Genomic DNA, 26,970 nt, shown 5'->3' on the forward strand with positions numbered 1-26,970 from the left:
TGCTTCAACCTCCCATGTAGTAATTTATTATTAGTAAGAAACTCAAATTCAAAGTCACAATAACCATCTTCTCAATTATATAAATGAGATAAAAGTTCAATTACAGTTCCAGGAATGCATAATTATGGAAAGTACGAACTAGAGGTAGACTGAAGAGGGAGATGAGGAACTAGCTAGACTTAGAGAACGGGGAAGAGAGTCTTCAACAATACGCATAGAACTCTTCTTCCAAATCCACGGTCCTTTTTGACCACTTGATAATTGAGTCTGGTTCCCAAATAAATCTCTCTACCATTTTACTCAGCACAATAATAACAGCTGAACTAGTCTCATTCACCACTTCTAGTTCATAAGCCCCTTATGGGGTCCACTTGGTTCACAATTCCCTTGCCCTCAATGAGAACCTTGTCCTCGAGGTTCGACTCAAGATATGAAATAGAGTATGAATATCAAGCCACAGAGTACGACCAATATGCTCTTTGGTATGGATCTTCTGCAATGCGAAAATAAAAAACTTGAGGGCATCAAAAAACAAGAAGTCTTAAATGAAGCCATTAACTGTACAGAAATTTGTAGTTATGTTCAACTCTTAGGAAATGATTTCTCGCAATGGAAGCATGAGGCTTTGATTGCAATAATAGATTCAGGAAGCAAGGATCCTTTGAATTGTTCAATCCTCTAAATAGGAAAAACACATTGATTTCAAGTAATTAACAAGGAATTGCTAAGATTACAACTATGGTGTAGAGTAGAACTAATAAGATTTCTTCTTGGAAAGTCATAGCAAATTGTTGAAACATGAGCCATAGCCTCAAGTTTGGTGTACATACCAACAAGTTATGCAATGAAAAACGTGACTTGAACAGCATCATAATCTTTCAATTTCCCCGATAAAGATATTATGCACTGCTCCACAATAAGAGTAGTAACACCATCAAAAGAACACATCAGCGGATTCTCTCTAGACTCTCCCAGTAGCTTGTAAGTTGCACAAGAAGTGTTGAAAGTACCGCAGCTTTCAATATCCGTTTCAACTCCACTGACACACCTGCAATCATACAACTTTGCAATGAAGCCTGTACGTCTTTTAGCAACTCCTTCAATAAGTTCACGTGCATCTGATGCAATATTTAAAGGTTCGTTGGCAATAGATGCACAACCTAAAACATCCTTCTCCCAATGACGAGCCAATTGTCCATAGAACTACGAAAGGGAACAATCCATAGTATGGCAGCAGACTCTAAATCAGACTGTGCATATCCCCATATGACAGAAACCGTATGTTCGAAGTCTATTGCAATCCTCCGAAGTGCCAATTGCACCGATAGTGCTTGACCAATATGAACACTATCAGCTACAAAAATTTGTTTTTGTATGATAGTAATTAACACTGGTGTTTTTCCTTTGGCAAAGGCCAAGGTTAACGTTTACCATCAAACCTTGGTCTTCCCTGATCTTTCGCCATACATATTTCAAGTGCCTCACATATGCAATCCAGGGCCGGCCAGAGGGGCAAGCCACTAAAGCGGGAGCTTTAGGCCCCAAAATTTTGGGGGCTTCATTTTTCTCGTCTTTGTTCGATACGTAAATTGCGGGAATTTCTGATTAATTTTTTGAGACAAAAGATTAAACAGGGAAGCACTCCTGAGCAAGCTCCCAAGATGGAGGATGTGGCCTAATTTTTACCTACAATATAATAGATCTATGGGTTAATTTTTCTTTTCAAAAAATAATATTGAAACAGAAAAAAATAAGCTCCATTAAAAAAATTGTTTTAGGCCGAAATCTTAATCGATGCAATCCAACCTAATATGCAAAGAACTTAAAAGAAGTCGTATTAAGTTGGACTATTAACTAGAAAATACGTGAAATGAAGTGTAAAAATACACCAAGTAAAACAGAGAAATTAGATGCTCATTAAATTGTTCCATAAAGGTACACAAGCATAATATATTGTCCGTATCAATCACATGAAAATACCAGTTTTAAACAGCAAGTCATTACAAATTGTTCAGAATTCCCATAATTTCTCATTTCACTAGTTCCCAAGTAATTATTCTCCGGACCAGCAAAGTATCCCGTAATGTACATAGGATAAAAACGATCCAAACGAGCTAAGTTACATAGAAACGGATGACTTCAAACCATGGAAATGTTAAAGCTCAGATGAGTATTAAACACTATGTATTCAGTAGGTAATCTAAGCTGGCATTCACATAATGGAACAGTTGGATTGATCATATGAATCTGTAACTTGGTAAACAGGGTATTGAGGATAGGTATAGTAGTACAAGGCAGGTTGCGGATGTGTCACAATAGCTGCAACTTCGGGCTTTTTATCGTCTTTCTTCTTATCGCCACCACCAGCAGGGCCAACGCTCACCAGTTCCGCCTGACCCAAACTCTTCCTGAGCACACTCGTCAGTTTCACGGAATCAATCTGTTCACCCACAACTTCTAATTGGTTCTTTTCGTCCCCTGTAATAGCTGCTGATTCCACACCTAAGCAAAAGAAACAACAATAATTAATCCTAGTCAGTTTCACGAGACTTTTATTGCAAAAAAATAACCCAAAGATATTCTTATTTTGGTGTGAAATTTTTCCGCTTTAGACTAAGTCAGCTCACAATCATATAAATTTGTTTTTTTGTTTTCAACTATCAATATGATATTTTGATTTGAAAATAATAAAATCAAGAAGTGAAAGGAGAGAATTAAGTACCTGGCTGAGAAACAGCTACTTTGAAGGCCTTGGTCCGACATTTCTGATCATTCCCACTCAAAGATAATCTGATAACCACCTTTTGCTGCCCAAAATTATGAATATATGTAAATAATATAGTTGAATCACATATTAGTATATGCTAAAAGAATTTAAACGAATTAGTTTGCATACCTTCATTTTGTTTTGTTTGATGAAAACTAAACTTGCTTAGCAATAAAATTCAGTAGGCAGACAGTGAGAGAAGAGAGAGAGAGAGAGGGGAGGAGGAGGAGGAGTTTATAATGCTTGAAATGCTAGGAAATTGCAGTGGAGAAAGACACATACATTCTTGACTACTTATAGGCATCTACTCCAGTCCTAAAGTAGTTGATTTTTTACCATATAACGCGTATTGAAGAGGAATGATTTATTAGTCATCCGCCAACCTCTGTAGACTGTAAGTCATGAAGATGACTTAATAATCATTGACTCTACATGAAATTAATTTGACTCTACATGAAATTAAGACAGAAAAGAATTTAAATTTATGGTGTAAAATGTGTCACATGTATTTAATGTACTATAAATTATTGTATAAAGATAAATTATTTCTAAATACGAAAAATTTCATTCTTTTTTATATCAATTAAAAAAAAATAGATTCGCATAAATTAAAACGGAGGAACTAAGATTTTTTCTAAATTTTGTGGGTCCTGAAAAGTCAATAAGTAAATTTGTCATTTTCGTAAACAACATAAAATTATTAATAAAGTCATCTTCCAAGCAATCCTCAATGAATTGAAAGAGTCGTTCTCATTGCGACGTGGAAAAGTAGGAGACGCAAAACCAGCCTTCTAAGAGGTCCAAATTGATGTAACTCGATAAATTACACTAGAATCTTCCTAATTTCTTTTTTATAATGGTTCTTTTTGGATCAGTTTACATACCCATGGACCATTTTATTGAACACATGTTGTATTCGAACTACCGTTAATCTCTTATATGAGCAACAAATTGCGACTGATCGATGAAAATGAATGATTTTGGACTTAACTGATCAACTTCAAAAAGTTAACTCATTAGGTTATGACTTATGATTGCCCCGAATTATATAAGAAGACAACTTGCCACATTCATCACTGATGTAAGATACTAACATGCACCCCCTCACACAGAAACTCAAGCATGACAATTATGAGAGTGTGGATAACATGATATAAGAATATGAATTTAATTAAATCCCAAAAAGTAACTCACGCGGTGATAATTGCACTAGATCATATAAGAATATGAATTATCACATCCACCATCGATGTGGATACTAATGGTATTTGTATTTACATTTATTTTTTGTTAAATCAAATTTTACTTTCATCTTTAAGAATTAAGATACCGACGTTTTATTAAAAAGGAGGACGGCGATCGTTCATTTTCTTTTTCATATTTCATACTAACGTCAGATAATTTTCTTCTACTTACATCGATCTATAGAGAGACTTTTGCTATATTATTCTACAAGTATTGACAAGATTATCCTGTCACGATCGAGCTCCAATAATAAAATTGGAAACACAAAGGCACTAAGCAATCAGGAGGGTTGTAACTTGCTCCTATTTCATAAAAGTGGTCTCACTTTAAGTTTTTAAATAGCTAAAGAGTTTCTAAGAACTTTGAGTGGACTTACCAAAAATGAAAGGGCTTGTGTTAATTTAGCCAAAATTAAATATTTATGAAGAAAAGGAGAAGTGTAAAACAATCTTTTTCTTTTAAAAATCAGAGAAGACAAGTAAATTTCTGGAATTATTTCAGAAACTTGTCCAGACGGAAAAATATTGTTACTTTGCTTAGTTATTTACTCCCCCGTCACAAATTATTTGTCGTTTTTTTCTTATTTCACACGCCCCTTACGACATATTAATCAGAAGGAGTATTTCACTAACTCTACCCTTATTTATGTCTAAGTTATAATCTCTATCATTAAATCTATACTTTATGTGTCATCTCCATTAATGACAAAATTCTACTAAGGATAAAATAGGGGGAAAATAATTAATTGTGCCTTAAATTTAAAAAATGATAAATAATTTGATACAACTATTTTTAGTAACCGCGACAAATAATTTGAGATGGAGAGAGTAACAAATGAGTCAACTAGACGACTAGAGTACTAATTAAGTCTAATTAAATATAAAATTGGAAATTATTAATATTTCTGAAGAGGATGGTAGCATCACTAATGACCAAAACACGGCCAAAGGATGATTTGAACCTATCGTGGCAAATTTCATGTCAATGATACAACAAGCAATCAGAGATGTTACTTCATTATTACAAGTTTAAACTATGGAATATTTTGGTTGGTAGTCATTAGCAATGGGAGTAGAGTAGGTTTAATTCCTTGTCGTTATGATCCGTCACTATGTGTCTTCTTACCTTAAAGAATATTATTTACAATTAATTATGCAATGTAAGAAAGTATAGAACTATACATGATCAATATTTGTCCACGCTTATCATAGAACAAAGAACTATATATATCTATCTAGTTTTTCCAATGGCAAGGTCATTAGCTATCCTTACAATTTTTAAGTTCTCTTTTCTTAGTACCTTTATCTCCCTCTTCAATTTTATGAATTGTATTCCCAGCTTTAAAATCTTCCCCAAAATCTGAGCCACCTACCTCAAGTTTTAGTCATTTGAATGTGACATATTGATAAATCTAGAAATAATATACAACTAGAAAAGACCCTTAAGGAATCTTTCTTTATCTTATTTAAGGCTATTAAAGTATGACTTGAAGCTTTGATTATGCTCACGTTATAATTAAGGACCCAATATCACTGAATTTTAATTTGTACGTCTCAAAACATTATTATCTAGTTAAAAAATATTGAAAATTTAAAATCTTTAACTTTCTAACATATCTCTCAGTCTCTCACACTTGTTGAACAGGCGACCTTTTCATGATTAAATAATTGCATGGCCTTTTGATTTTTTGGCATCCATCAACTCCATAACCCGTTAAGTTTTTCTCTTTTCAATGATGGACACAGTTTTACAGCAAAAAACGGGCTATTATTTTTTTCGCGAGTTTTACACCCAACTTCAGTTGTTCTATTTTCCTACCTGAATCACCATTTTATGTATTAATCATCAAAACACACCTGAATTATTACTTTTTCGCGATTTTTACACCCAACTTCAGTCGTTTCATTTTTCTACCTGAATCACTATCTATGTATTAAAACACTTAGACGCACCTATGTCACTTTTTCAGATGGCAAAAGGGAACAACTGATAATTGGTCTAGTCAGCTTCGAGGTATGCTATAATACATAGATGGTGATAGTTCAGGTAGAAAAGAAAACAGTTGATACTTGGGTGTGAAACTCGCGAAAAAGTGATTGTTCAGGTGTGTTTTTACCATTATCTCAAACTTATAAGAAATAATACGCAGTGCAGATGGTACGTATCTGAAACTCTTCGTATATTTTTTAGGGTTTAACTTATCAGTAACTTTTTTTACACTATGATCTATGGGTAAGGTTGCGGTGGGACTACGTTTTCACAAGAAACAGTAAACCTCTCATTTAGCCTTGTACCTTCAAAGATGTTACATACCTGATGAGTCATGATTTCTTTTTCTGGGCACTGAAGTTGTAATTCTTCTTCAACCATTGCTATAAAAGCAAGAGGCTTTGCGCTACTTTTGGGCAAACTTGTCTAAGACCAAACCATATTGGGTCGAATCAATTAAGATTGTCAAACTACTAGCTGTTTTCTCACATATATTTATTGCAAGTGAAGTCATAACTTCGTGGTAATTTTAATGAAACAAATACCGTGTTTTGTAACTTCAGAATTTGGACTTGAATTACTCGGAAACTTAAACTTTGTAGTCGCACTAATAATTCTGTCCGGTAGCTATAAGAGTACTGCTGCGAAGTATCCCGAGGAAATTTACTTGAAAACTAGTAGCCATGATTTAGATCTGAAAAGTAAGCAAAACGAAAATTTTCAAACAGAAATTTATTTACTATGTTTTCTTCTTTTTTAGCTTATTAAATGCTCGAGAGCTGCTAAACTACCACATTAAATTGGCCCAAATTTGGTCACACCTATAAAAGACCACCATAACCTTTACTTGTAGAATTTTTGCTACCAGCAATTTTCCACCTATAATTTTTCCTCCAAAACACACTATTAAATACACTAACTTATGCTTATTCAAGTCAAAATATTTTGTAGATTTCAACTTGAAAATTTTAAGGAGAAATAGATGGAAAAATTAAAATAACATAATGCATAGAATGTTCTTCTTGTTTGATCCTTTTCGTCAACTTTAATCAAAGAAAAATCATCATTATTAAAATAATTAGCTCATTTTATAAATATTATTGTCTCCTAGCACATAAAATAATTGGAGGTAAGATGAAAACATGAATAGGTCCAAATTTTATATAATTGTATAAAAGAAATCTGATACTTTATAAACATTCTAGGAAGTTTTACTAGATTTTTTTGGCATACATAATGGAAGGAAAAAAAAAAGTATACTTTAAAATGTTAAATCCCAATATTTTTTTGCAATTTATTTTATTTCGTTTATCTTGTGAGACTAACAAATATTAAAAGAATTATATTAAAAAAACAATGAAAAAATGATTAATTATATGATTAATTTTTTTCCTCGTTAAAATTACTCCCAGCCCTCCCACCAAAGAAAAAAAATATTACTACACAAATTTTCATGGCAAAAAGCGGAACTAAAGTTTTAACTATAAATTCGGACAGAAGTTAATGTGTAGTTACGTCCATATCACATCTCGCCTATTGAAGTTTTTCTTAAAAACTTTATTTGAAAATTTGTATAAAGAAAGATTATTTGCCGCAGCGCAACAATTCTTTCATTATATTTCTATTGAATACGTATAAATAATTTATCAGAACAAAAGGTAATTTAATATATTTACAAAATTACTTGAATATGTCTTGAAAAATGAATTTATATATGCAATTCAACTAGTTAAGCATTAAATGGTCGAATTAGACTATTATGATTATTTTTTCTTTTGCACTTGTAAGTCTATCACTCGCCAAAGCTTAAAGTTTTGCAACAAGATTAACAACTCAAAATTTTAAGAAGAAATAGAGGAGAAAACATAAAAAAGACTCATCGTTTTGTTTGAAAATTTTAATTTATTTCAAATTAAGTATTCGATCTAGATAATACATCAATTAATTAGAGTTACATTTTTTAATTTGAATACTACATATTGAAAACTATAAAGAAATAGTAAAAGTAAGTTTCTTGTTAGTTTGTTATTGCTATATATGCCAAGTTATTTATCTTAAAAAATATCAATTAAATCTTAGAAAATATTCGAGAAATTTAGATAAATATAATTAAAAGGATATTAAATCAAGAAAAATAAACTAAGCGTTGTTAACACAAAGACGGACTCACATGTAATGGTGAGAGGTTACCGATGTCTTAAATTTAAAAAAGTGTCTCTTCACTAGCGAGATCCAAACATAACTTTGTAAGGCTAGTATAATTTTTTTTATTTTTTTTATTTTACGTATCAGACTTTCTACCCTCTCAGTCTTTCATACTTTTATTTTTATTTTGTTTCATTTTTATTCATTTACATTATTCTTTTTATTTTTTCCCATAATGTTTTTTTCCTCTTGTTCTTCTATTTTTATACTACAAGTTATCTTTCACCCTTAATTTAGAATAAGAGCTAAAAAATTTAATTGAAGTTGTTAATAGTTCTAGTGACTTTAATTAGTTAATGTGCATTTATTTTCTTCTGATTTGATTATGTAAAAATGTGATAGCTGTCAAAAATGCCTTTGAGTACTTTTTAGTAATCTTAATATTTTTAAAATATAATATTAACAAAAAGAGATTAATACCATAAAATATTAAAATTAATAAACTAATCAATTAAAGTAACAAAAAATATCAAAATAAAGCTATAGATTTTTCATCAACTTGTCTAATTAATATGAACAATTTAAAAAATAGAAAGAATTTATTTACCATTTATCTTCAAATTTTATTCATTATAAAAAAAAACGGGAGAGAATTTTCTAATAAATTAAAAAAGTTCGATGTCTTAAATATTTATAAACAAAAATTTATTATAATAATTGAATCAATCGCGAACCGTTTGAATATAAATGTTATTATCATTTTTAAACTACTGACTCATTTACTATAAATGTATGCGATGGCATTGAAAGAACAATAAAGTTAAATTCAGCCTATAGCTTAAGCTCTTGAAATTTCTCAATTTAAATTTTTTTAGAGGAAAAATGACTAACATATGTGATTATTTTAAAGTTATAACTTGAAGAATTAGTTTTAAAGTAACTAAGTAATCCATGTATGAAAAATTTGTAAAAGTTTTTTTCAATAAAGTAGTTTTTTTTTTTAATTAAGAAAGAAAAGTATGTGTGCATCTTTTGAGATTCTCAATGCATTGGGAAAATTTCAAAAATTGAATTGATGAGATAGGATTCCATGCAAATTTTGAATTAATGAACTTTGGGAGGAAAGGGTAGAAATAACATAGACCAAGCATAAATTATTTAATTTAACCTAGATATTCATGTGAATTTATTGAACTACCACCATTTGGGCTATTGTGGCCAAAATTAGTAGGCGTTTGGACATGCGGTTTGAAACCATGACATGAAACCAGCGTTTGGACATGCATTTCATCTCATGGTTTCAAACCATGATTTCAAAAAATTTAAATAAAAAATTTGACCCATAAGTTTATATTTTGTAAAAAAAAGACCCATAAGTTAGTAGATATCTTTAACAATTACTCCCACCGACCATTTACTAACCTCATTAACTTCCACCAACCTTTATTTATATCTATCAACCTTTATTTATGTCTACCAACCTCATTACTATTCATGTTAAATTTTCGTTTTTATTGAACTAAAGTTTAATCAATTGGTTTTGTATTTTTTAAAAAGGCCTTCTAGTAGCGCATTAATTTTGTTATGAATTATGACTTGCTCATTTGGTAAGATTGTATAAGAATTGAGAATGTTTTGATAGTTTTCACAACTTGTGGAATTTTTATGTATATAAGAGAAAATATAACTTAAAATATCCAAATTATATGTTCAAACATGATTTCAAACCATGTTCAAATGACTCCATTCTCGTATTGAGACTTCCTAAGTACTCCACTATGTGTAATAGTCCTAGAATTAAGACCCCGTTTGAGTAACGCAAAGATGATATGCGTACTTGGAGAAAATAAACGTTGTAATAAATGTAGCCGCTCTCTTTGATAAGCATCAGCGGGTTTGTCATATGTACATATGTTAACACTGAATTGACAGACTCTCTGTAGCGAAGATTATATTTAAACCTCTTTATAACATTGTCGTTTATTGATTCGGATATTTTACAACTGATACAATAAAATGTCATTGTAAAGAACATATAAGATAACATAATATTAAAATCGATTCCAGAGATAATTTAATTGTAATTGTTATGGTGAAATGTTATTGTAGATCAAGAAAAATGTTATAGAGAAGTCTGATGGTAATACTTTCTCATTTTAATTTTAGTTTTCTATTTTTTATATATAAGTCATTATTTCTTTCTTAATATGTTATTAAAAAATTAGTACTAATACCTTTTCAATATCTAAAAACTCTTTTTAAACTTTCTATCTTACCCATTTGATGCACGACTTGCTCCTATTGCCATTATAATGTCATGATATATTTATGGGATAAGGCACTGTTACCCCCCCCAACTTGTACCAAATTTGCTAGGACACACCTTTCCTTTCAAGGGGTCCTATTACCCCCCTAAACTATATTTTCCCGTAATTATTTGCACCTTTTGTGCTGACCTGGACTAGTGCGTGATATCAAATATGTGAAGCGCGTAGGAGGTAAAAAACATAATTTGTCACGAATGGGAAACTGCCACGTATCATTCCCAAAGCTTATTATGTGAAGACCCATCGTCTAAAGCACTACATTTCATTAATAAAAGCTCAACCGATTATACACCCAATTTAAGAATCAAATTATTTTTTTGATCCTAAATTCTCATCTTTTTGACGAGGTAAGTAAATTATTGTGTAAATTCGTTATCCTTTCTCCATCTCATGTTGAATTTCTAGTTTAGGGTTTTAATTTTCTTCCCCAATTTCTCGTGTATGAAATTTTTAGGGTTAGAAATGGCGAACAACTTGTTGAATAAAAGCCGTGTATGGACGAAGAAGATCCTATGCTCAATTCCGTAGTGCGATGCAAACATGGCATTTTGCCGAAAATGCGGACTTCTTGGTCTGATCGCAATCCCGGAAGGAGATTTTGGTCTTGTCCTCACTATGAGGTTTGTGCTCATATTCTAATTTGGTTGATTAATTTTAGTGTTAAGTGTTAATTTCAAGTGACTGTATTCTTCAAATTTCAGCCAATGAAGTGCAATTTTTTCAGATGGAGAGACACGGAGAAAGTTGATCAAAGATCAAGGTTTATTATTCCAAGATTGGTGAACAAAATCAAAGAGTTAGAAGAAAATTACGAGCATGTTCGGGTGCATTTGCATGAGCTTGAAAGTCTTAAGATGAAATATGATAATGTCGACATGAATTCACTTGAACCTAAGGAGAAAATTCAGTTGGATGAGGTTGAAAGTCTTACCCTTCAATATGATAATCTCAACATTAGTGAGTTGATTGAGCTTCAAGAGTCAAATGACGGAGGTGAGTTGATTGAGCTTCAAGATTCAAATGAAGGAGGTGAGTTGATTGAGCTTCAAGATTCAAAAGAGGAGGAGGATGGATTGAATGAGTTTGAAGATACAAAAGAGGAGAAGGATGATTTGAATGAGCTTGAAGATTCAAAAGAGAATAATTTGAAAGAGAAGGATATGACAGGAAAAAAGAAAAGCAGCAGGTGTTGGTTTAATAGAAACTTACTTTGGTGTTTGATGGTTTGTTTATTTGTTTTGTATCTTAGTAGTTTATTCGAAATGGGCAACTTGAAGAAAAATCAAATGAAGTTGCCATAGTAGCTAGTGGTCTGTTAATAGTACCTTATTTTGTTTGTTGTAATGGTACTTGAATGATCTCGGATAGGCTAAGTTAGATGTGTTTTGTTGGATGGTACATTTTGGTATTGTAACGAAGCATTGTAATGGTATTTTAATGGTGGTCTTGTACCTACACTTGTTTTAGTTTATCCTACTTCTCATATTGGTGTTGTTTCACTAAATTTTGACAACTTTCTTTTGGTATTGTTTGAGTAAATGTTGGGCAAAATAAGATCATATAATGCAGCAAATTGCACCAGATATTCAGCAAACAAAACCATTCTCAAATGCCATGACAACTAATGCTTTTTTCATTTTTAAAGTGCACCAGAATTTGTCACTCAAATGTGCCAGAATTCAGCATCAAAACCATTCTCAAATGCCATAACAACCTAACAGTTTTTTGAGTGACAAAATGCACCAGAATTTGTCACTCAAATGCACCAGAATTCAGCTTCAAAAGCATTCTCATATGCCATAAAAAAATAACAATTTTTTGAATGACAAAATGCACGATTTTGTCACCGAAATGCACCATATATAAACAAAACAATTCTTAAACATTGGGTGTAAATAGCGAGAATTGATGCCATTTCCAACATAACAAAAAACAAATGGTACATCTGAATACCAACATGAACAAAGCGATTACTTCAAAGTCTTAAGTCTTAATATAGCTTCAAACAAACAAATTACAACACTTCAAATGGCACTTAACATTAGATCTTCCAATCTCGGTCTCTTGGCAGGAAGGATTGGTGCTTTGCCTTGCTTTAGCCCTTACTTGATCTCTAATCTCTTGAAGCCTTCTTGTTGTGAGTGCTTTAGCTCCTTCCACTTCGCAGTACTTGTTGGTTTGAAACCAATATCACCAATTACATCAGCTGATCTTACTATTTTTTTTGGTCCAGTATATACTATTCTTTGACTTGGCAGTCCAGGCTATTTAAAAAAAAAAAAAAAAAACATAAGTTATTGTTATTAAGAGAACAGTACAATATAGTAATGTATGAATACTTACATTAAAAGTTGTGAAGCCATTCTCAGCTTGAAACACACCTACTCCCATCACTCTTGGCCTTTTATATGGTGTTGTTCTTGCCACACCTTTTCCTTTTCCTCTAGTTGCGGCAGTTGAACTAGGTGCGTAGTTGAACTAGGTGCGAGGTTGAACTAGGGTGCGCATTTGTACTTCCGGAGCTGATTAAACCAACTTTCAAGAGGATGATTAACATCCTCTCCCACATTTCTTCCCACACTTTTTCTTTTTCCTCTAGTTGCGGCCCGTTGAACTGCGTACGCCATTGAACTAGGTGCGGTTGAACCGAGTGCGGTTTGGAACTGTGTGTAGTAGTACTTCCGGAGAGAGTTGAACCAACTTTCAAGTAGGTGATTAACTTTTCTCCTCCCACATTTCTCCCCACACCCCTTCCACTTCCTCTACCACCTCTAGTACCTCGGTTCTTTTTGTACTTTCGGCTGACTCTTGAAGAAGTTTCATGTGCCACATTTGGTGTTGTGTTAGTTGCGGATGGAACTTCACAAAGAAATTGTACTTTTCCTAGTACCTCTAGTTCTTTTTGTACTTTCGACTCTTGATGAAGTTTCATGTGCCACATTTGGAACTTCAGCAGCAATTGCATTTTTCTTAGGTCTGCCTCTCCCTCTCTTTACTGCAGGCTCAACTTCAACACTTGTTGTTTTCTAACATACAAACACACATATATTAGAAGACACAACCAATATTAGAAGACACAAAATAAAATAGTACATTACCTTTGGTCTGCCCATCCTTGTTGTTGAACTTGATGGAATTGATGAACCAGGATGATCATGTGCATCAGTTGAACTTGATGGAACTGATGAACCAACATTTTTCAAAGTACATCCTCTTCTGTTGTGACCCTTAACATGGCAGAGACCACATGTCATAGTCATACCAGTTTTAGGTAATTTCCCACACTTCTTTGTTTCATTTTGCTCTTTCCTTCTATTCTTTTTGGGCCTGCCTGGCATTGGTTTCACCACTGGTGGTGCAACAGTAGGATGTCTATTATCAGGCCAAAAAGGCATATTATTTACAGGCTGAATGAAGTGAGAATATGTCATCAAATATCTCTCTTTTTTGTAGCAGCTATCAACATATTCGGTTAGGGTCATATTGTTTAAAAACCATGGCGGATATGGCATGTGCACGGTATCCCCAAAGCATCCATGATCTACAACTACATACCCTCTTTCTTAGACAAACAGAGTGTTGTTTGTCTCCATCCAACACTTCATATCCCGATTCTCCATTAAATTCCGACTGAAGCAGTCCATTGCCTTGTCAATATTATCCTCCAATATCTTCATTCCCATTGGAGAAATGTCCCCTATCCAAGTATTTGCAAATTGACTTAACCTAGCAATTCTAGTCATAACCTTTACTCTTATCTCCTCAAGCATGCTAATGATAGTTTTGTGCCTAGTCGCCAAAATCCAGGCATTAAAACTCTCACACATATTATTATCAACTGAATCACACTTCACATCAGTGTTAAAAAACATCTTGCACCAATACTCTTTGTCATAGTAGAGTAGATCATCAACTATTCCATTGCCAAGTTTTCCCAGTAACTTCAAATTTGCATTAAATTCTGCCTCATAAGTGCTTTTAGCACACTTCCAAAATACTTGCTTCCTTTGAAGCCCTCTCCATTCCTTTGACCAGTTAGCAAGAATGTGCCTAGCACACCTTCTTCTTCACGGCCGGGCAGTACGCAGTTCCCTAGTTGCTTTCGATTCAAGTCCCTACAACAGTTGGCATCAAAGAGTGAAAAAACAGAAACAATAAAGAATAAAGAAACAGTAAGTATGAAAATAACTAGAAGGTATGATAAGAACATACCTTTTGCATGTCTGAAATAATAGTGTAGCCTGTGCCATCTCTAATCCCAAGTCCTCCTTCAAAGAAAGTCAAGAACCAAGTCCAAGTATTTTTGTTCTCATATTCCACTACGCCCAAGCAAGTGGAAGCATTTGGTTATTCCCATCCCTAGCCACAAGACATAGTAATTGCCCCTACTAATTCCTTTAAACAACCATCTAATCCTATGCATTTCCTAACGACCGCATGAATGCCTTCTTGAGTGCATCAAAACGGATGTAAAAGCTTCAAAAAGGCGACCAAGATCATTAGCATCACCAAGTTTAACAACACAACTACTTCCAGGGTTTGTCCTCAACAACTCATCCTTATAATCAAGAATTCTCCCAAACTCAAGAACATGATCTCCCATTATCTCCTTCAGCACCTTAGCTCTTGCTCTCCTAGCTGTGGTCTTACCAACATGGACTTTAAACTTCTTCCTAACTATCTCTTGCAACTTCAAAACTCTTATGTTTGGTTGTTCAATTATTCTCTTTTTAAGGCATGAGCCAAGAATTTAGCATTGCACAAGTAATTTACTGAGGATTTTTCACACTTATGAACCGGAATGTAAGTCCTAATAATAAAATTATTACTTACTTTGTCAAGGCTAGCAAACAAAAGCCACTTGCAACCTTTCTTGCAACACCTCACCCTTACTCTATTAGGCTCATTAACATACTTCTCAATCTAACTCTCCTCCGGATTGCATACCTAGTGACCGCATCTCTAAACTCCTTCACACTCACAAAAGTCATTCCCAACCGCCACACAATTTTTTTACAAGTTGGATCAAATCTCACACCCTTTGTACCGATTTTTTTCTTTTAGATTTTGACAGCTTTACCCTCCTCTCGTTGCCCCTCCTCAAACCAATATTCATCATCATCGGTTAGTCGCCCCGGATCGAACTTGGGTAATATGGTTCATCACCCCCTAGTCTGCCTTCTAAATTATTTTTACCTACTTCTGCAGTCTCATCAAATCCCAAATCTGGTCCAGCTTCACCACATGGTACTTCTTCAGTGTCTTTTGGAATTCTTTCCCTTCTATTCCTCCTTGCTGCTTTTCTTCTCTCATTCTTAAGCTCTATGTACTCCTCATGTACATCACTGAAATAATCATCCTCTCCAGTCAAGTCACCATTTTCAGAATCTGGACTTTCATCAGTTGATTCATCAGATCCCTTTACTGAAAGTTCACTGTTTTCAGAATCTGATGGAGCAGCAACTAGATCTATTGGATCTTGAGTGTTTGGAAGTACTACTTCTAATGGAGGAGTAGTATTTGGGGATATCTAGGGCATTTTTTGAGGCGATTTAGGGTTGAAGTGGGGCATTTAAAGATACCTCACCAACTTCAATGTTTTGACTAGCACTTCCTTTAATGGTCCCTACCCCTTTATAAAGAGAAGAATCAGATTCCCCCTCATCCATGTGCACATATACTTCCAAAATCTGCCCACTTTGCAAAGTCCTACCAATTCTTGAAAGAACCCTATCATTGTCAATATTTCCTAAAATGCCACTGTTAGGTGGCCTAATACTAAAGTTGCAACATGAGCTGTACCCTAGATCTGTAATATAACCCTTCAGCTCAAAATAAGAAAGCGTATCAACATCAACATTAGTAAATTCACTCATTACCCCACCCACATATCTTGCTTCATCCTCATCATCTTCACACACTAAGTCCCCACCATGATACGATCTTACGGATAAATGTAAACCCACTCATACCTAAATGCAAACAAACACAAATAACAAAAAAAAATCATCATAATTCTCAACAAACTAAGTAATCGACAAAAATGAGAAAAAACTCACTAAAGCAAAAAAGCGAGGTGTGACATGCAAATCAAGTGGAAATTCTAACATTTTAGCAAAGAATTCAAGAAAAATACTACTTTATTCGATTCATCAAAATCGCAAACATAAAAACCCCTAAAACCCTAGACTAACACAAACCCAATTAAATGTAGTAAAGTACTAACCTTTGGTCGAAATGTAAGCTTAACCTTCCAACTGACCGTGAATCAACAAGTTGTACCACCAAAGAGATCAAAAAAAAAAAAAAAACCCTAGACTATACTTTTTTACGAAAGGAGGTAGAACGTTTGATTGAAGAACTTAATAGTCTACACTACATACTTCTTTTCACTCTATTAATGATGAACTGCAGAGAATTAAGAGGAATTAAGGATTTGGGAAATTTTGTTGAAGAATCGAAGAGGTTGGGCGATTTTTGGGTTATGCTCTTTTGGTCAAACGAGCAATGTATTAAAATTAAAAGGAAAAATGAATTGTCTTGGGGCCCACAGCGCGTGTGTAACACAGATTGTAATATAACTGGGACACTAGTCCAGGTCAGCACAAAAGGTGCAAATAATTACGGGAAAATATAGTTTAGGGGGGTAATAGGACCCCTTGAAAGGAAAGGTGTGTCCTAGCAAATTTGGTACAAGTTGGGGGGGGGGGTAACGATGCCTTATCCCTATATTTATTATTGGCTTAATGCATATGCACCCCCCTAAACTTGCACCTTTCTTCCATTTTGGCATCTCAACTAAATGTTGTTCCTATTGAACCCTTGAACTGGTCCTCAAGTGTGTCTATCAAACACAATCCGACGTACATAGCAAAATTTGCAATAGGATAGAATTATTATTTGTATGCGCGAATAGGATAGAATTATTCTTTGTATGCGCGAGCAGATATCCAGTTAGTTTCACTAGTGTCATTTTCTTACTTAATTACCAACTTCCAGTTCATGTGCGATGATTTTTTGGTTAATCACTGATTGAATTGATTTCTAATACGTGTTACTGTTTTGTTGCATTTAGGTAGTCAAATAATTGAAAATATTCTAAAGATTTTGTTGTGATCCGATTTAGTAATATAAAAGACATGGGGTTTACACTTTACGAGAAGACAATCTTGTTTGAAGTTTAAAATGAAGAAAAATATATGGAATTGGGTTTAAGATGGTCCATTGACCAGATGGCTAGTTTTGTAATAGTATGCTTAGATAGTCAAAGAAATGGGTTCAGATCTATTATTTAAAAAATGTTATTTAAGTCGGATTGTGTTTGATAGACACACTTGAGGACGAGTTTAGGAGTTCAATAGGATCAATGCTTAGTTGAGGTGCCAAAATGGGAAAAAAGTGCAAGTTTAGGAGGCTGCATATGCATTGAGCCTTTATGATTTAAGACGAAAGTTATAATGGTATTTGTGGTGGGAATCCTTACAGGGGTTTACACCAAGAGGGCGGATGAAACCTTCTGATATCGGCTTCATTTGAACTCAGTACTTTTGATGCGGAACCTAAATTTATGTGTAAAAATCAATTAATAGCAACAAATAGTAGCTAGATATGAATCGATCACTTTAAATATATAACAGGTTAAATGCTAAGAACCTTAAAGTTGAACTCATAAAGCTTAAATACTAGATCCGCCGTTGTCTACCCAAAACCAATTGAAGTTACCATGGCTAAGTGAATTAATGACGTAGAAATATACATTAATTAATCATGGTTAAGTGATAGCTGCGTTCAAACTCATGTCACGCATCTATTAGTTTAGTGTAAACAAATCGATGCGGGTAAGTTTTTACATATGTGCCAAAAATATTTGTTTTCTTTCTTAAACTCAATGCTAAGTCAAACACTATCATATTTAAAACAGATTTAAGTCATATACACTGACAGTATAAAGATATTTTAAAATCAATACAGTTTAATAGAGGTTACCACGTTTACTGATAAATGTTTATCGTAAGGAAGATTATTTATAATTACCTCACTCAAATGATCTTATTGTTACAGTACATAAAACTTCTCAAACTCATATATAAAAATTAAATCGCGAGGATGTAACTCTTATTGTTGTTATAACAATTCCTTATTACGTATCATTAACCGGAACCTTATCAGTTGTGAAATAAATAAAGTAGCAAAGAACTCTTTAATACGTCTTACAGAAGCTACGGTAATTAAAGTAGCATATATGGACAAATTGTCACACCATTAACACCATCGTATATATGTGAAATTAATGCAGCAATTTGGGAAAATTGTATACCTTTAATTTCGACTCTACAGATGAGTACAACAATAAGCACTACACAAATGCAACACTAGATGTCAGGCCAGGGCATTGAAGAGAAGATAATGTGCTTACAACTTACAAGAAATCAATCTCAACTTTTCTATATAATCTTCTTTAATTTTATGTCTATATGTCTTCGGAAGAGCAAATTCCCCTCACCAGATCACGTTAAATTTCTTCCAATTTTCATCTGAGGCATCACCACCATGGAAAGCAGGAATTGTTATAATAGTAAGGATCTCTAATTTCAAACATCTCAACCATAGGAAGCACATGATGATGATGATGATGATGATGATGATATTATTCATGCATTGACGAAAAAAAGCTTATCAAATCACTGTAAAAGTAACCATGATGATGATGATGATGATTATTATTATTATTATTATTATTATTATTATTATTATTATTATTATTATTATTATTATTATTATTATAACCATATTATTATTATTATTATTATTATAACCATTGACAACAGGCAGAGGCATTGGAACTGGCTGTGGTTGTGTTGTTTCTTCTCTGTTTTCATTCTCTGGGCCAGCAGTCACAATAGTAGCAAATCTAACTTTCTTCCTAAGTATGTTCACCAGCTCCACTGTATCTATTCCCTCTCCTATTACTGTCAACAAGTTCCTTTCTGCTTCTATACATACTTTCTCCACCCCTGCAATGTTTAAACATGAATAAATAGATAAATGTGTCTTATCAACTATCAGGTAAATTATTTCGTCCTACGGTCACTGAGTTTTAATTACTATAATAGTAAGAAAACAAAATTATTTTTTACGTTCAAGAAACCTGATTCTTTACTCACTAGAATAGTAAAGTCATTAATAAAACTTTACCCTAGCTATTAATTATAACAGTAAATCACAAGGCGATTTTCCTTGTCATGTTAAAACAGTTGAATTTTGCCAACTATAAAAATAAAGTCACTAAGCTTTATTCACGCTAACAACAAACCTACTTATCAAGGTGACTTTATTGTTATAAAGCTTTACGATTTTACTGCTATGTAATATTATGCATATATAAGGCTGTTAATTCAATGTGACCAAAAAAAAAAAAAAATTAAAGGAGTTCTAGTTCTTTAACTTTACTGTAACAGTAGATGGATAAAGTTAAATGACACGTTGAAATTGACCCATCTTTTTCCTCTTTTTTTTTTTTTTTTTCCTCTTTTTTTTTTTTTCGGTTGAAATTATTAATCCATCTAAATCTTTGAACTTATTAGATGATCAGGTGGGTTACACTTTCAACAATATAAAGCCAATACATAGTACATTAGGAGTACTTATTAGCTAACTAAATGTTCAACATATATATGTGAAAGTTTCCCTTTGCTTTTGATACTAAAGATGTCCGATAGTGTAATATTGTTACCTGGTAAAGTTGCTGCAATTTTCATGACTTTATTTTTGCAAGTAGTATCTTGAACCAGGCAACCGAAAATATGCTTCTTCAAACTTGGACGAAGTTGTCCATTCACTGATACATTAACAACCACCTTTGTCTGCATTTAAGGACATCACCCAAGAAAAATAACAATAACCTTTTTATTAGTAAGCTACGAATTTGTTATGTCATTTAGCCTATTTGGCCAAGTTTTTAACAAGTCAAATGTGTTTATTTATTTTTTCAAAAATGATTATTTTAGAACTTGGAGATGTTTGGTCAAGTTTTGTACGTGCCAAAAGTTATTTTTCAGAAGCTAAAAAAAATAAAAAAAAATAACTTTACCTCGAAATAAGTTTGAAACCTTGGCCAAACGCCAATTGCTATTCTAATATTGGTAAAGTGTTTTGCAAATTGATGAACCAAACGCAAATTACTACTCTCTAAAAGTATTTTTCGAAGAAACACTTTTCAAAATAAAGCATATTTTGAAACCTGACCACCCAAATTCCTCGATGGATGCTAAAAAAAAGATTATAAATGTATAGTACCTTAGGCATTATATTGTTCCTCTCTTCTTAAAACTTCTCCTTTGGACTGTCTTCGACACTTACAAGGTTGTGACTTGTGAGGTTACAATTTTGATCGAAATCAACTCTCGTACTTTTTCTAAGAATACTCAGACAGCCGACACGGCATTACATCGTATATGATCGAAATCAACTCTTGTACTTTTTCTCTCGACTTTTTCTAAGTTTTCTCATGTCCACGACTTTTTCCCTTGGTGATTCGTTAAGTGTAGAAGAGATAATCAGTTTCTAACCATTAATTATTGCGTCTGGACATGTAAATTGGTTGAGTGTTTTTTTTATTTAATTTTTGTACAAGAAGAGCTGTGCACTGACCCTACAAATCGATCATCGTTTATTAGCCCCAATAAAAAGCCAAGCAAGTCAAAAAAGAACTTTCGTTATATGAATTAGAATAGGAACTTTCTAGTTGGCTGAATCAAGGGCCAAGTTTGTTGGCTGCCCCCCTAACTGATCTTGTTCATACTTCGACTCAGTAAACTCTTTGCTTCCTTTGTAAGTCTTTGAGGAAACTCTTTGCTTCCTTTGTAAGTCTTTGAGGTTATGCGGTGATGTTTAACGGCCCTTGTAGGGCTGGGTTGGGCTAGGCATTTCAAGGCCCAGTCAAATGAAAGGTTGGCCCGCCCCAACCCATCAAATTCCTTGGCTCGCAAGGCTTGGCTGGGCTGGCCCATTTTGACAGCTCTAGGGATCATGCGTAAAATTGACAGCCAACATGTTCAATTTTTACCCTTCGCCTAATACCCTAAGGTTCTGGGTTCGAACCCCCAGCTCAGTAAAAAAAAAAAAAAAATCGTAAGACAGGGGTTTGGATTTGCAAGGTAGGATTTTGCCTTCAAAACTCTACCTTAAGATAGAATTTTGCCTAAATTTTGATGGCAAAATTCTGCCTTAAGGGAGGGTTTTGCCCAAAACTCTGCCTGAAGCATGGTAGAGTTTTTGCATGCAAAACTCTACTTTGCAAATCCAAACTCTGCCTTGCGATTTTTTTTTTTTTTTTTTTTTGTAAATTTTTTATTGAGCGGGGCTTCGAACCCGAAACCAAGGGGCTCTAACGAAGGGCAAAAATTAAAGACCACCAATTTATTGAGAAGTTGAATATGTAATATCGTCTAAACTCCAAATCACTAGACTTTAATCAATATTTATAGACATTATTGTCGAACTTTGTAAATGTACATTTATACAATTGAACGTTCACAAATATTCAAGGACGTTTTATCCATTTTATCGACAACTATACAATAGGATTAGGGCGTTTGAACTGTTATGAAATTATATATTGAACAAAAACATTCAGCTGAAAGTAGATGAGGGTATTGAACCTTTTTCGAAATGTATATTAAACAAAGGCATTCAGTAGTTGAACTTAAAGAGTCTAAAAGAATTACCCATGTGCATCTGTTGAGAGGTTTTTCGAGTCCTTTCCTTGAGCTGTGAGCAATGTGTCTCTGTGGGGCACTTATTCGAACACTTCATAGGCGTCAAAATAAGAACGGCCTGCTGTTTTTTTGTGTCTCAGAATAACCTTGGCAAGCACTCATGATCGAATTCTGCATTTAACAGCGTTCTACCCAAACTGGTGACTTCTTGCCTTCACAAGTATTCTAGAATATTCAACCACATAAATGCCTATCCCATTGAATGACTCTTCTTACAACTGCTAGGTGAAGGCTTGGTTACCGTGATCTCATCGACCTCTTTTCTAGGTATGCACGAATTTAATGGGTAATGAAAGGTAATCAAGGGAATTAAAGAAGGAGAAGAAGAAGAAGAAGAAGAGTGGATGTTGTTTAAGAAACGTATACAAGTAAAATAAAGAGGAGTAGTAGAGAAGTTAGGAAAAGGAGTTTAAAAAAAAAGCAAAAAAAAGAAAAATAGCGTTCACGATCATGTGGCATGCCACGTCACGCGCTTCATGCATTATATATATATATATATATATATATATATATATATATATATATATATATATATATATATATATATAAACTTAAAAACGGTATTAAATTTTATGTAATATATAATTTTTCTAATTATCATGAATAAAAACTTTTTTACATATTTATTGTAACTTTGTGGTACATATAGTAATAGTAGTAGTTATAAGAAGACTCTCGTTGAAGAATTGAATTAATTGTAACTAGAAATAGTAAAATTAAAGCTTGACAATAGGGAAAGAAAATTTAATGCATTACTATGTCACTATACAAGTAAAACTAAATATTTATATGAAAAAAAACTTTAAAATGGTATTAAATTTTATGTAATATTTAATTTTTCTAATTATCATAAATAAAAGGCTTCATTTTTCTTAGATTTTAGTTTGGGTTGTTCAAATGATCGCAAATTAGGTTAAGGTTTTGTCTCTCTTTATTTAGTATATATACCTACTCGGGCAGTTTTGATTTTTCCTTTATCCTGTACATTTGTCCTCCTTTTTTTCAGTTTATGACGATTTTATATTTCATTTGAAACTCAATTTTCTAAATCAATCATTTTTATTTTTTATTAAAATAAATATTTGAATGAGTTAATCCCTAAAAGTATAGATGTGTAGCTTTACATCTAAGAAAGTTAAAAGAGTGCATTTCAAAAAAAAATATATGAATTTATTTAAAATATTATGATGTCTTATTAACTTTTGGCTTTCGGCCACTGATTGTATTGAGTCGTCCCTGTGCTAATTGAGGGGGAAACATCAGCACATGCTTTAATATATTGTTTCCAAGCAAGCTATTTACCGGATGTAGAACAACACAAGGAATCGTTGCTGGATTTGGGAGAGAGGACGAACAACAGATGTGCTCAAAGGGCTTCTTTATCATGATGTGGAACAGCATCACTCCAGCACTATCAATCCTCAATCAATGTTAATTTAGGAGATTCGTAACAACAAAAGGCTTCACACCAGAGGGAGCAAAGTCATGACTGGCATCAAGAAACACTTGGGAAGTATAACCTGTTTCGTAGTGTGTCAAAAATCGACATAGCAACTGCAGTTTGAGAAAAAGTCTGCTTCAACCTCCCTTGTAGTAATTCATTATTAGTAACAAACTCAAATTCAATGTCACAATAACCATCTTCTCAATTATATAAATGAGATAAAGTTCAATTACAATTCTAGGAATGCGTAAATATGGAAAGTACGAACTAGAGGTAGACTGAAGAGGAGATGAGGAACTAGCTAGACTTAGAGAACGGGGATGACTCTGTTGGGATATATACTATTAACCATGTGTTTGGATATAATATTTATTATAGAACAATTATTTATTTATTGTTTAATAAAGAATTAAATAGATCATGTACCAGTATGTGTGTCCTTTACTTATATAGTAGATGATTTAGTGTATAGAGTTTAGCTTATACACGGAAGATTAAATCGTCGATTCTTATAAGTATAAAATTTATATTCACAATCTAAGATGGAAATTGGACAAAGCCATCGGTATGATTGTAGCACAAGATTAGTATAATATATCTTCATTATGGGAACGGTATAGTTCTAATGTCTTCTTAGGCTAAGTACATTTTGTGTGTATTGAACGGGCCAAGTAGAGATAAGTGTTTTTATACTTGAATACATAAAACAAATTCTCTAGTTCATTAAATGTACTTATACTCTTAATCTTGATATAATTATTATGATCAATGTGATTTGTTCATTATTTTGATTTATGAAAAGGTACGACTCAATTGCGGGTCTATGTATTCCTGGTAAATTGGATAATGGCAAATTACATTTGTGAAATAATAATTAGTTGATAGAATCCATGTCTCGACCGTGAGATTGATGATACCCCTTTATGGATGCTTATAAGTCTCATGTGAAAATCCTGCAGGTGAATTTTGTATCCGTTACATAATGTAAGTTAAGCAGAAATATAAAGGATTCAATTAGTCAATGAATTAAATTGTCAGCACTTTAATTTAATTGATTGGTATCTGTAATCTTAACATGGGGAGTTAAATAAGTTTTAATGTATGATTTTGAAATTGAGTAGGAGTGCGATTTACAATTTTTTAGTGGAATAATTCGTAATTTATTATGGTAGGATTAATTCAGATTTCTTGAATTAATTCCATAATAGGAAGCCTCGTTAATTAATTTTGTGGTCCCTGCTATGCTCGAATAATAAAGAATTAAATGGAATATTATATCTTGGTGGAAAATAAAGACCCAACAGGTTTTGGAAAAGGGTGAAAACCCTAAACCTGTAGTTATAAAATAGGGGTCTTATTCCATAAAGCGGCCAAGGATTTTACAAGTCTCTACACTTTTTCCATAGAAATTCGCCCACACAATTTTGCAAATTCTGGTATTATTCGGGTTACACAGCGTTAAAGACTGTGGAACTGAAGGATGACGATCTCGTGGATAGTATGTGTTCGTGGTTGAAGATTCGATTTTTGGTCGCGGTCACGCTTCAAGAGATAAGTATTAATTTTATGTTTGATTAATATCTTGATTATGTGTTGTCTATATTACATGCAAGCTGATCATGGTTATTTGCTTCCGCTGCGTATGCCTGATTTCCATCAGACTCAACAATACGCATTGAACTCTTCTTCCAAATCCACGGTCCTTTTTAACCACTTGATAATTGGGTCTGGTTCCCAAATAAAACTCTCTACCATTTTACTCAGCCCAATAATACCAGCTGAACCAGTCTCATTCACCACTTCTAGCTCATAAGCCCCTTATGGGGTCCACTTGGTTCACAATTCCCTTGACCTCAATGAGAACCTTGTACTCGAGGTTCGACTAAAGATATGAAATTATAGAGTTATGAATATCAAGCCACAGAGTACGACCAATATGCTCTTTGGTATGGATCTTCTGCAATCCGAAAATAAAAAACTTGAGGGCATCAGCTTGTAAACAAGAAGTCTTAAATGAAGCCATCAACTGTACAAAACTTTGTAGTTATGTTCAACTCTTAGGAAATGATTTCTCGCAATGGAAGCATGAGGCTTTGATTGCAATAATAGATTCAGGAGGCAAGGATCCTTTGAATTGTTCAATCCTCTAAATAGGAAAAACACATTGATTTCAAGTAATTAACAAGGAATTGCTAAGATTACTACTATGGTGTAGAGTAGAACTAATAAGATTTCTTCTCGGCAAGTCATAGCAAATTGTTGGAACATGAGCCGTAGCCTCATGTTTGGTGTACATACCAACAAGTTATGCAATGAAAAACGTGACTTGACCAACATCATTAATATTTCAATTTCCCCAATAAAGATATTATGCAATGCTCCAAAATATGAGTAGGAACACCATCAAACGAACACATTAGCTGATTCTCTCTGGATTCTCCCAGTGGCTTGTAAGTTGCACAAGGAGTGTTGAAAGTCTCCAACTTCCAATATCCGTTTCAACTCCACTGACACACCCGCAATCATACAACTTTGCAATGAAACCTGTACTTCTTTTAGCAACTCCTTCAATTAGTTCACGTGCATCTGATGCAATATTTAAAGGTTCGTTGGCAATAGACGCACAACCTAAAACATCCTTCCCAATGACGAGCCAATTGTCCATAGAACCACAAAAGGGAACAATCCATAGTATGGCAGCAGACTCTAAATCGGAATATTTGAATGTCCCCATGTGACAGAAACCCTAAGTTCGAAGTCTATTGCAATTGTCCGAAGTGCCAACTGCACCGATAGTGCTTGACCAATATGAACACTATCAGCTACAATTTTTTTTTTTAATTTTTTTTTTTGTATGATAGTAATTAGCACTGGTGTTTTTCCTTTGGCAAAGGCCAAGGTTAACATTTACCATCAAACCTTTTCTTGCCCTGATCTTTCACCATACATACTTCAAGTGCTTCATATACGCAATCTAGGGCTGGCCAGAGGGGCAAGCCACTAAAGCAGCTTTAGGCCCCAAAATTTTGGGGGCCCCATTTTTTTTCATCCGGTGTTCGATATCTGTATGAAATTTTCCGATTAATTCAATTTTGAGACACGCAAAATCGGTTAAAGAGGGAACCACTCCCTAGCAAGCTCCCAAGACCTCTAGTTAAGGGAGGATGAGGCCTAATTTTTACCTACAATATAATAGATTTATAGGTTAATTTTTCTTTTTAAAAAATATTGAACAGAAAAAATAAAGGCTTCCATTAAAGTTGGCTTTGGACTCCC

At 33.5% G+C, this 26,970-nt stretch overlaps 2 protein-coding genes across 3 annotated transcripts; both read right to left on the bottom strand.

The window, feature by feature from the left end:
- Positions 1-26,939, bottom strand: LOC132037592 (uncharacterized). Of its 2 annotated transcripts, XR_009409930.1 has the most exons (3): positions 1,161-1,566; positions 831-1,048; positions 1-493 (listed from the first exon to the last, which is right to left on the bottom strand). XR_009409930.1 is itself a non-coding variant. In XM_059428130.1 (2 exons), exons 1-2 carry the CDS (start codon positions 26,426-26,428, stop codon positions 838-840), a joined length of 429 nt encoding a protein of 142 aa, XP_059284113.1. In that variant the 5' UTR covers positions 26,429-26,939; the 3' UTR covers positions 745-837. The 2 variants fall into 2 exon arrangements, 1 of the variants encoding a protein (XP_059284113.1); XM_059428130.1 differs by lacking the exons at positions 1-493; positions 1,161-1,566 and adding an exon at positions 26,211-26,939 and having other exon boundaries at positions 745-1,048.
- LOC132037599 (heavy metal-associated isoprenylated plant protein 16-like) lies at positions 2,008-2,957 on the bottom strand. The gene is made up of 3 exons (XM_059428135.1): positions 2,897-2,957; positions 2,723-2,807; positions 2,008-2,502 (listed from the first exon to the last, which is right to left on the bottom strand). Exons 1-3 carry the CDS (start codon positions 2,900-2,902, stop codon positions 2,213-2,215), a joined length of 381 nt encoding a protein of 126 aa, XP_059284118.1. The 5' UTR covers positions 2,903-2,957; the 3' UTR covers positions 2,008-2,212.
- Positions 26,940-26,970: the final 31 nt, after the last annotated feature.

Source organism: Lycium ferocissimum, chromosome 11 (genome assembly GCF_029784015.1).
Source record: "Lycium ferocissimum isolate CSIRO_LF1 chromosome 11, AGI_CSIRO_Lferr_CH_V1, whole genome shotgun sequence".
NCBI classification, from domain to species: Eukaryota; Viridiplantae; Streptophyta; class Magnoliopsida; order Solanales; family Solanaceae; genus Lycium; species Lycium ferocissimum.

Excerpts from the sequence above, each read along its gene's own strand:
- LOC132037599 (XM_059428135.1), bottom strand. Across the intron at positions 2,503-2,722 it reads AGTAGCTGTTTCTCAGCCAG|GTGTGGAATCAGCAGCTATT; the intron begins GTACTTAATTCT and ends TCTTTTGCTTAG.
- LOC132037592 (XM_059428130.1), bottom strand. The coding sequence starts at position 26,428 with ATGGGGACATTCAAATATTCCGATTTAGAGTCTGCTGCCATACTATGG. Across the intron at positions 1,049-26,210 it reads GCAAAGTTGTATGATTGCGG|GTGTGTCAGTGGAGTTGAAA; the intron begins GTGTGTCAGTGG and ends GTATGATTGCAG.